Source organism: Lepidochelys kempii, chromosome 2, assembly GCF_965140265.1.
Source record: "Lepidochelys kempii isolate rLepKem1 chromosome 2, rLepKem1.hap2, whole genome shotgun sequence".
NCBI lineage: Eukaryota > Metazoa > Chordata > Testudines > Cheloniidae > Lepidochelys > Lepidochelys kempii.
Genome location: NC_133257.1, coordinates 268940430 through 268952041, shown reverse-complemented (window position 1 = coordinate 268952041; position 11612 = coordinate 268940430). Strand labels below are relative to the sequence as shown.

General features: G+C 44.6%; 1 protein-coding gene across 1 annotated transcript in view; it reads left to right on the top strand.

Annotated features, from left to right (window-relative positions):
• LOC140905784 (GTPase IMAP family member 4-like) overlaps positions 1–5896 on the top strand; it is a 31935-nt gene extending 26039 nt beyond the window's left edge. Inside the window, exon 3 of the mRNA XM_073329256.1 lies at positions 493–5896. Coding sequence (XP_073185357.1) covers positions 493–1544 — 1052 coding nt within the window. The 3' untranslated portion in view covers positions 1545–5896. The remainder of the gene's footprint in view (positions 1–492) is intronic.
• The last annotated feature ends 5716 nt before the right edge of the window (positions 5897–11612 follow it).

Here is an 11612-nt window from a genome sequence, read left to right as displayed (position 1 = left end):
CTGCCTTGACTTTGCATAAGCTCTCTGCTGGAGCTACTCAAAACTCTGAATTTCCATGTTGCAGGATGTTGCAAAATTTGTTTTCATTCCAAACTGAAAAAAAATTATTCTGAATTTTATCTTAGTTTGTGGAGCGTTTTCATTTTTATATCTTTATTGTTTTTACCTTATTTCATGACGTCAGTAATAGTCATGCACACAGAGCCAGACTGTTCCATTGTAACATAAACAGGGGACACTTTGATCCAGAAAGAAGATAAGATTGTTCAACTAGTAATATACAGCAGCTGATTTTACTGATTTAAAATAAGATAGAATAAAAATGATAGAATATTTCAACTATTATGCTATGACATGTCAGTAAGAGTAGTGCTTTTAAAACAGCTCTTTAAGAGTTAAAACATTTTTTATTCCAGAAAGAGAACTCCTAAATAATCTCTTCTCTGTGAATGTTGCAGTGATGTGTCAATTCTGTCATATTTGTTCCAACAGCCCAAGGCAATGGTGACCAATACCCTGGAAAACCTGAATGGAAAATCATCCTTGTTGGTATAACTGGAGCTGGGAAAAGTGCAACAGGGAACACCATCCTGGGCCAGAAGGTGTTTGACTCCAAACTCAGTGCAAAGCCAGTAACTGAGAAATGTGTTAAACGGAGCAGGAGCTGGAATGGGAGGGAGGTGGTGGTTATCGATACTTCCGCCATTTTGGACACAAAGGTACCTGACGAAGAAACCTCCCAGGAGATCTGTCGCTGTGTTGTGCTCTCCTCTCCAGGCCCCCACGCCCTGGTGCTGGTAATCCAGCTGGGCCGTTACACTGAGGAAGATGAGGATGCCGTGCAGCGAATGCAAGAGATTTTTGGAGTTGAGGTAATGAAGCATGTCATTATCTTATTCACCCGAAAGGAAGATTTAGGGGATGGCTCATTGAGTGACTATGTAACACATTCAGATAACAGAGATCTTCAAAGGCTGATTGATGAGTGTGGGAACCGATACTGCGCTTTCAACAACAAAGCCACAGGAGCAGAACAGGATGCTCAGGTTAAAGAACTGATGGGATTGATGGAGAGAATGGTACAGGAGAATGGAGGCCGATATACAAATGAGACTTACCAATATGTTGAGAAGAAGCTCCAATTCAAAATGGACGAGTTACAGAAAATGTACAGGGAAGAGATGGAAAGAAAGAAAGAAGAAATAATACAGTGGTTTACAGAGAACTGTAAGAAGATAAAGGAAGAGTCAAACCTGAGAGAAGAAGAATTAAAGGAAAAACTGGAAAAGCAGGAGAAGGATAAAGAAGATGCTTTCCTGCAGCTGAAGCACATGGAACAAAAAGAAATGGAAGCCATGGAGCAAAAGCTGCTGAAAGAGTTGGAAGAAATACAGAAATGTTATGAGGAAAAACAAAAACAAATCAGAGAAGAAGCTGAGAATAGTTATAGAATAGTGAGTGTGATTTGGGATCTGTGGCTTTGGGTATATTCATATTTGCCAAACCGGGACACATTTGGCAATTATTTTCCATCCTGGTGGTGAATGAATTATGTTTCTTTACATTTCCCCTGTGGTTTAATCTGACTTGTTATTAATGAAGTTTCACCCCATTGTGACTGTACAGTCTTTGAAGTGTCATGTCTAGTTCTTCTGTTAACTTTGCAGTCAGAGTAGCATGGGACAACTGAATGAGCATGAATAAAATCATCCATAAATAATTATTTCGTACTATGCAGAAATGGAAATATCTCAGGCAGTCAGAGAACAGGGATGTTGTACTGTCACCGAAGTGTACCCACATTTTTTCCTAATTATGAAATACCCGACTCTGTGATTGGTTACGGGTAAGTTATTTCCATAATCATTCTATGGTTATTTCTCATTAATAGTATTAAACAAATCCCTGCACTGATTGGCTAATAATGACGGTCAGTCAATTGATTTGACATAGTCTTTCATGAAAGTCTGCTGAAAAAAACATTAATACTATGCAAAATCATTGTTGCCAACATTAACTGAATTAAAAACTGGTTAACAGATCACAAAATGTAACTGCACATAAGGAATCATCATCCTTGGTCGTATTTCTAGTGGAATTCTACAGGGATCTGTTTTTGGCCCAGTGCTATACAGTATCTTTTTATTGGATTTAGAAATATTGCTGGTAAAATTTTCAGATGATACAAAAGTTGGTGGAGTGACAAATAATGATACTGGATTAGAGAGTATGCTTATGACATTTGCAGATGACACCAAGTTGGGAAAGGTTTCAAGCACTTTAGAGGACAGGTTTAAAATTCAAAATGACCTTGATAAATTGGAGAATCGGTCTGAATTCAACAAGATGAAATTCAATAAAAATAAAGACAAGTGCAAAGTACTTCACTTAGGAAGGAAAAATCGAACGCACAACTCCCAAATGGGGAACGACTGTCTAGGTGACCATCCATCCCGTTTTTAAAGGGACAGTCCCAGTTTTGGGGACTTTTTCTTATATAGGCGGCTATTACGCCCCCCACCCCCTGTCCCGTTTTTTCACAGTTGCTATCTGGTAACCCTATTTTGTATCCGTGAGGGGCTCTACAGAGCAGAGCAAGAAAATATTGTATGAATATTTGCAATGAAAGCATGACTGTTTCTAGTTGACACCTAGATTTGTTTAGCATGTTAAAGCTGAGCGATGTGTGCAGACAGTGTGCATGCGAGAGGGATAGTTAATTATTATTAAGGGGTTTTTACAGACAGCGCTTTTATCCAAAGCGCTTTACAATAGTTAGCTAATGGTCCAAACAACATTTGGAAAGATCGTTAAGTGGTCCACTGAGACCCTCCGTAATTTTCAAGTAGTCCGTGAAAAAAAAGTTTGAGAACCACTGATCTAGAAGAAAAAAGATCTAAGATCCAATGGCTGCAAGACTAGAAATAAAGCACAAAGTTTTAGTCTTGAGGGTTATTAACCATTGGAACAATTTACCCCGGGATATGGTGCATCTTTCTAAAAGATACATTATGGCTTAAACAGAAGTTATGGGTTTGATGCAGAAATTACTGGGTAAGGCTCTATGGCCTGGGCCATTCAGGAAGGCAAACTAATTGATCATCAGCATCCCTCCTGGCCTAAGATCTATGGATTTATGAATTCAGGCCCAAGGATTTTCCTAATTACTTAATGGAAATTCTCAGTAAAGATTCAGGCTCAGATCTCCAAAGGTATTTAGGTACCTAACACCCATTGGTATCAATGAGAGTTAGGCACCTTTATAACTTTGAGGACACTTTTTACACTCCTAAATTTATATGAAAATGAAGAAAAAATTACCAAAAAACAAAGGAAATGGGGCTGGTAAGTTACTGAAATTAAAACAGCTTTTTAAACGAGGTAAATAAAAAACATCATTTTTTTTATTCATTTCCTCCTATGGTCCTGCTTCTCCTCCAGTGAAGTCAATGAGTTTTTGTTTTGATTTCAATGGAAGCAGGGCTCAGAAACCCACACCAGGGGTAGGATACATACGGACCTAGACAAATTGGAGGATTGGGCCAAAAGAAATCTGATGAGGTTCAATAAGGATAAGTGCAGGGTCCTGCACTTAGGACGGAAGAACCCAATGCACAGCTACAGACTAGGGACCGAATGGCTAGGCAGCAGTTCTGCAGAAAAGGACCTAGGGGTTACAGTGGACGAGAAGCTGGATATGAGTCAGCAGTGTGCCCTTGTTGCCAAGAAGGCCAATGGCATTTTGGGATGTATAAGTAGGGGCATAGCGAGCAGATCGAGGGACGTGATCATTCCCCTCTATTCGACATTGGTGAGGCCTCATCTGGAGTACTGTGTCCAGTTTTGGGCCCCACACTACAAGAAGGATGTGGATAAATTGGAGAGAGTCCAGCGAAGGGCAACAAAAATGATTAGGGGTCTGGAACACATGACTTATGAGGAGAGGCTGAGGGAACTGAGATTGTTTAGTCTGCAGAAGAGAAGAATCAGGGGGGATTTGATAGCTGCTTTCAACTACCTGAGAGGTGGTTCCAGAGAGGATGGTTCTAGACTATTCTCAGTGGTGGAAGAGGACAGGACAAGGAGTAATGGTCTCAAGTTGCAGTGGGGGAGGTTTAGATTGGATATTAGGAAAAGCTTTTTCACTAGGAGGGTGGTGAAACACTGGAATGCGTTACCTAGGGAGGTGGTAGAATCTCCTTCCTTAGAAATTTTTAAGGTCAGGCTTGACAAAGCCCTGGCTAGGATGATTTAATTGGGGATTGGTCCTGCTTTGAGCAGGGGGTTGGACTAGATGACCTCCTGAGGTCCCTTCCAACCCTGATATTCTATGATTCTATGATTCTATGACCAGAGCATCACCGAATATACTGTCTTGTTCTCCAGTGTCTCAGCTTTCATTTTTTTTTAAATGGTAGGTCTCTAGCTATCATGGTTGCAGATAAAACCTTAAAATGTGACTATGCAGCAACATCTACCTGATTCCGCTGCAGAGCCCGGGCCAATAGCTTTAACAGGTGTGAACTGCCGTATGCATCTCAGAGACATGTTAGCTCAGATGCCCAGTCACGGCGATTTAAATGTCAGCATAGTCAACTTTCACTCCTTGTGTAAGAAGAAAAGGGAGAGTCACAAATGTGCACCATTTCTGGTGAGTGATGTCTCATTTTGGTGAGACAAGGGGGTGACATTTGGGAGATGTCATCACTTTTTCCCCCAGTCAAGGAGCCAAACCCAATGAGTCCAGAAAAATCCTTAGGCATACTCAAGCTCTGCCATGCGGGTACCAAGTTCATTGAGCTCAGTGGAGCCCAGTGATACACACCATCAGATTTTGCACAATACGCTGGGTGTGATGCCTCATTCTGGTAACTCACCTTAGCCGAAGTTATTTGGTGGAAGGATCTTGGAGGAGAGTCACCACATCCCTTTCCCCCAATTTGACTTCTGAATGGAAGCAGCATTCGGGGATTTCTATGATCCTTCTTCCTCCCATGTTTATTTTCTCTCCTCCCTAGCAGGCTTTTGTCTTCACAATAATTGTCAAATATTTGTGTTCACATTGTTTGTTTCAACAGGAAAATCTCACACTCCCCCTCCCTGACAGGCAAAAGTAATGTGAACAAAAATGTATTGCCTCTTGTGACAGGGTTTGGTAATTTCCTGACTGAATTATGGGAAGTCTTGCTACGTTATGTTCATGGATCACTGTGGGACAGTGATTGTGTGTAATTCCATGAGGGAGGGGAACTGAAATCCCTCCAGGAACTAACAACAGTGGGGAGCGATTAGGCAAATTCACTCAGGTTGTAACACTTCCCAAGAGGCACCACCCCCTTGAAATACTCACATGGATTGGTCCCAGCTGGCTTCTCTAGAGACCAGAAGTCAAAGATGAGTCAATAACCTGAGTTTAAACTGACTCAGAGCCTTCTTCCTGATCCAGCAAATGGACAAGACCTTTGATCCACGGAGGGCCCCAATCCTTAGGGAAGCTCGGAAGGACTTTGGCCTCCGAGGCCCCATTATTCATGAGTGTGCTTGTTCTGAGTATAAACTATTAGGAGCTTGGGACAACAAAAAACCCCTGAGTGGGGTTTGAAGGACTGCTCCCTGGTCAGAGACCTGGTTGGAGTTTGGGTGATCTCTGGTAAGTTTATCAGCATATGTGTCAGTTCTTTTATTGTTTTAACATGTTTTACCTGTAATGATTTTACCTTAACAATAAATGTGCTTGCTTAGAACGACCTGAGTAGTAACTTAACTGTGGGTAATTACACTGTTTTCTGAGGAGAAAAGCAAAGCAGGTCTGCTTAGGCAGTCTGACTTTGCTGGGCAAAGAAAGTCACAGTAGAGTCAGGGGACTGTGCTGCCTGGAAACACCTGTCAGGAGGGACGGAGATATAGGTATCTAGTCAAGAGACGCAATGGTTGATGAGCCTGGAGTCTAGAGTGGGTATCCATACGGGAGTTTTCCCAACTTAGCTACTTGGTCACTAGATTTAGCGACTTTTTGGTTTCCCTAGCAAGGAAAGAAGTATCAAAGTGACCCAGCGACACAGCTAGCGACTTTTCCGGTTACAATGACGTTCAGAGAAAGAAGTCACCAATATGTTTAGTTATAAAATCATTCACGAACAGCTCACTAGTGTTAATACAATCCATTCCATGCTCTCCTCACTACATTCTGTTGCACCCCAAGTCAATGTCATTACATCTGAATTGAGCATGTCCTCGGGAGGAATCACATTCCAGGGCTTCTTGGGCAGAGATCACTGTAGTCTGCAGGGGAGGAAAGGAAGGTTGTGGAAGCTAATTCAACGTTTTACGAAAGCCAGGCACACTTTGGAGAGAGCAGCACATTAGCCGGGGCTTGTTTTTGTCCAGATGATCTTTCTCGCTGCTCCGTATTAGGATCAAAGGTGGAGCCAGCTTGATTTCAGCTCCTCTTTACTCCTTCCCCTGGCTTGGCCTGAGGTTAGCTGCCCAGCTGTTTTCAGAAATCAAACTTAAACTGCCCCTGAGACTGCCACTCCTCTTGGAATCGCTGAGCATGGGCTGCTTTGTGTTTTGACGTCTGTTTCGGATAGACTGCAAAAATTATTATTGCTTAAATACTACAGCTTTCTGCATGTTGCTTTCCATAACTATCACTGCTGCCTACAACAGCACACAGCCATCAACAGGATGGCGCCCTCTGCTTGTTGGGCAGGGAACTCTGTACACTACAGCCCAGGTCAGCTGGCATTCGTTCATTTCAGTCAAGCTTCCCTTTCTTGTCAGCCTGGATTTGAGCTGGCAGGTTAGTGAAAGGGAGAGCCCAGAACTTGGGGCATTCACCTGACCTGAGCTCTGCACTGCAGGGAGCCAAGAAAATAGATCTAATAGAATTGTAGGACTGGGAGGTACCTCACGAGGTCAACTAGTCCAGCCCCCTGCACTCATTGCATGACTAAGTAGTATCTAGATCATCCCTGACGGTTTGTCTAAACTGCTCTTAAAAATCTCCAAAATCCAGCTTGGGGGTTTGGGTGGAGCCCATTGTTCCTGTATAGGCTCTTCCTTTCCCAAAAGGTTCCCCAGTTCCTAATAGACCTAACCCCCTCCTCCCTACATCATCATCTCATCCCCCATGCATTGAGACCCTACAATTCCACCTGCGTAACTGGCCCTCCACATGGAACTGGGAGCATCTCAGAGAATGTTACCATGGAGGTCCTGGTCTTTAATCCTTACCTAGCAGCCTAAATCTGGACTCCAGGAGTCCTCTCCTACCTTTCCCTATGTTATTGGTACTTTCAAGTACCAAACCACCGGGATCATTTCCCTCCACTGTAGCTACATGTTCTCCTTCCCTAGGGCTTTCATGCCCCTCAGCTGCACAAAGGCTGTTGCATCAGGGATGGGGCCACGCTACTGTGTCTCTGAAAGTCTCATCTATACCCCTCTGTCTCTCTTAGCTCCTCCAGTTCAGCCACTCTGGCCTCCAGAGCACGTATGCAGTCTCAGTGGGCCAGGAGCAGCTTTCACTGAATGCACACATAGGCCACCTGCCCACAAGGCAGGAACTTCTACCTGCTGCATTCAGAGCAATAAGTTGGATAGCCCCCGCTCTGCTGCTGGACTCTGCCTGCATTACATTTACCCTGGCATGGGGTGCGGGGCGGAGGGCTGCGTTTGTTCTTTATGTTTTGGGCAGTTATTGGTCCAAATTTAGAGTATGTTTGTTGGGTGTATCTGTGTCTCATACTCCCTTGCAAAACTCCCCTGTTTGCTGAGGAGCTGGCTTTTTAAACCTCTGTTCTCCCTGAGTTAGCTCTGCCCCCTTGCCAAGGGATCCTAAAGGGAGTAGGGATTGAAGGATGGCAGGCTGGAGTCTCATTAGTAAACTCTCAGCCTACCCTGGCAGACTGCTTGGCTCAGCTCACAGCCCTCAGACAGACCATATTATACACTTTAATCCAGCAGTCACACACTAAGCAAGCACACCACACACAAACAAACTAACAGACAACAAACTCACCTCAAGGGTCACCTCATCGCTCCTCCTTCACCTGGAGAACTCCCTTGCAAAATTCCTGTTTGCCCCTCCTGTTCACTAGCTATGCTTTGGATACATCTGTTATTTGTTCTACAAATGCATCATCCACCTCCTCCTTGTTCTGATTGCGTGGCCTATAGAAGACCCCCCTACAATGACATCAACCCTGCTTTCCACCCCCCTTTTGTCTTCAACCAGAGACTTTCAACAGGAGTACCTCTCTCCTTCCTCTGGACCTCAGAACAGGGTATGTTGCTAGTGGTGTCCCAGAGGGATGGGTTCTTGCCCCAACACTACTTATGAGTTTTTCCAGTGATCTGGCAGAAAATACAATACAACTGTTGGTAAAATTTGCATATAACTGAGATCAGTGAAGTGAAATAACATGAGGACAGGTCCGTGTTATGGAGCAATCTGTATCACTTCATATACTGGGTACAATCAAACAGCTTGCATTTTATGTGGCCAAATGGAAGGACAAGCATCTAGGAACAAAGAACGTAGGCCATATTTACAGGATGGGGGATGATATGAAAGAAGTACCATCTCTGAAAAGGACTGGGGGTCCATGTTAGAGAATCAACTGAACATGAACTTCCAGTGCAAAGATGTGGCCAGATGAGCTATTGGGATCCTTGGATGCACGAACGGGGGAATCTCAAGTAGGAATAGAGTTTATATGACCTTGGCACATGGCGTTGTTGAGACCACTACTGGAATACTGTGTTTACACTTCAGAAATGATGCTGGAAAGAAATATAAAGGTTCACAGAAGAGTCATGAGAGTGATTCAATATCTGGAAAACATGCCTCCCAATGAAAGGCTTAAGAAGCTCAAACTATTACCTTATCAAAGAGTAGATTAAGAGATGTCTTGATCACAGTTTCTAGGGCTAGAATAACAAGTTATAGGTATGACAAGCTCCTATGCCTGGAAGTAAAAGCTAGACAAATAAGGCACACATTTTTGAGAATGAGGATAATCAACCTCTGGAACAACTAACTAACTGGATTCTCCATCTTTAAATGAGGATCGGATGTCTTTGTAAAATGGATGCTCTAATTCCAGCACATTATTTGGTTTGATGTAGAAATCACTGGGTGAAGTTCTATGTTCTGAATTAACAGCGAGGAGTCCTGTGGCACCTTAAAGACGAACAAATTTTTTTGGGCATAAGCTTTCGTGGGCTGGAACCTGCTTCGTCAGGTGTTCTGCACTGTGCATGAAGTCAGACTAGATCATCAAATTGTCCCTTTGGCCTTAAAATCCATGACCAGGACTCTCTGGCAAGCTTTGAGAGCTACGAAAGTTGAAGTGGTAGGAATTAGCTACAGGAGAGTATGAAACAGGGAATGTTTGGGTGTAGGGGAGACCACAGCCCTGGATTAGAATTCGAGGGTCAGAATTCAGAGTGGGGGGCCTCCTCTATAACTCCACCTGTTCCTTATCACTTACTTTTGTGATCTCCTCCTAGATCCCTATTTGCTTCGTCCTCTCTGCCAATTCTGCCCCTTACCAGCCGCCTGCTCCCTTTTCTCATCTTTCAGGGATTGATTCTTTGTTGCTGACATCAAGCTGTCTGGAATACTCTGCCCACCTAGCTGGACTTCTCTGCTTTCCCAGTCCATCTTAAAATGGAGCTCAAAACCCAGCACTTCTCTCCTACCTATTATCAGAGAGCTGCTTACCAGTTCCTCACGCCTCTTCCCACCTGGCCGTTTCCACTGTTCCCCCCCATACACCATCCCACTTTTATACTGCAGACTTCCCATTATTGTAACTGCCATGAAATGGGAGAGAGCTGTGTGAATAACACTGTAAAATGCTAATTGTAAAATGTGTGATCTGAAATACATTTCTATACTGTCAGATGCTGGGACGTCTAACAGGGCAGGCTGAGAGGAAAAAGTCACCTTGTTTACGATGAAATAGAGTTAGATACCTTGCTGTTCACGTCTTTCTTTCCTGTCTCTGTCTGCAGTGTGATAACTGAGGCGTGGTGGTTACCCACACTGTGTTAGTGCCTCTTTCCCTTCCTGTTTTTGTAGCTGGGGAGCACTTGCAAACACATGTTTCTGGGTGCAATTGTGGTCACACTCTGCTGAAGCAGTTCCCGCTCCTCTGTCTTAATCAGCAGTAACTGCAGGTCTCTGTCTCCCGCACCAGAGACTAATTTCGCTTCCTGTCTCTCTTCCTGTCTCTCTATCTGAAGCATGTGCAGAATCAGTAGGGGGGGTGTGGGTGTGAATGGGGGCATGTCACCTACACTGAGCTGGAATTTCTTTCTCTCTCTGAATTGGGAGTGTGAGCTCATGCACAGCTCCTTAGTCATTGCCCAGGCCATGAACATGTGCTTAGTTTCTAGACAGGTCAGGAGCTGTCTCTTTGGTTTCTCCAACCTGGTTCTGTGAGAATGTTAGTTCAGAGTCACACATAACAGGAGTCTCAACCCGATCACTGACAAATGGTCCTGAGGCCTGCACTGGCCAGGACACTGAGTGCCCTCTGCTGCTGAAACCTTCCCACCCTCAGTGAAAAGCAGCCTCACCATTGCCAAATCTACCATCTCCCTTAGAACAGTCACCCCACCCCTCTCGGCTGCCACCCCCCAAACATTACTTCTCCCTCCCCCCTCACCCCCCAAACATTACTTCTCCCTCCCCCCTCAATCCCCCCCACACATTGTGAGGGATAAGTGTCCTGACAGGCTGCAGGCTTCCTACCTCAGTTCAGCTTGGGGGGGTCTCTCACTCTCTGGAGCAGCCCTGGTTCCCTGATCAGGCAGTTGTGAGAAGGAGGAGTACATGCAAGGGAGGGTCTCTGAGAGAATTTGGGTAGAAAGCTGCAGAGTGCATTGGTAAAGGAATGGGACTCAGGATTCTTTTGTCTCCACAGCTGATGGCGGTGGGAGGTTAGGGGTGGTGTACCAAGTCATGTTGACTCTGGCGTCTGAAGCAGAAATTGTTGGAAGTTTTTGGTTTTGCAGGTCATTTGAGGAAATTTCTTTATCAGATTGAGAGACTTCCATTGGTTTCTGTAGGAAAAAGTGGTCACACAGCACATGGTCTGGGATTTTATGATTAACTAACTAGCTCTCATTATATTTGGGATTAATAGGAAGCTTCTGGAGCTGGGGCTTAGTCGCTGCTCAGTGTCCTCACTGGGCGCGAGATGCAGTCATCAGCTGCCTCGTGGGGAAGGAGGAGCAGCCAGAGCCAGCGACCAAGAACTGATTAAATGAGTCCATCAGGCACAGCCAGTATGGGGAAGGATCTAGGGAGCCTGGGACGGGTTCCACTCACCACAGGTGGTGCCTCCTCATGGTTACTCTGGGGATTAAGTCTCTGTCTGCCTCTCAACAGTCTCAGCCTGTTTTCGCAATCTCCCGTGCCATTGCCTCTCTCATCCAGGACCTGCAGCACTTCTTGTTCCTGGCTTGGCCCTCCAGCCAGGTTACTTTAGTTCGCCCCTTTCAGGGTATGAGAGTATCACTGGACAAACTGCCTCAGGCAGTCTTCAAAGCCCACTGCCCTGCCTATGCCATTCCTTCAACGGCTGGGATGGGAACCC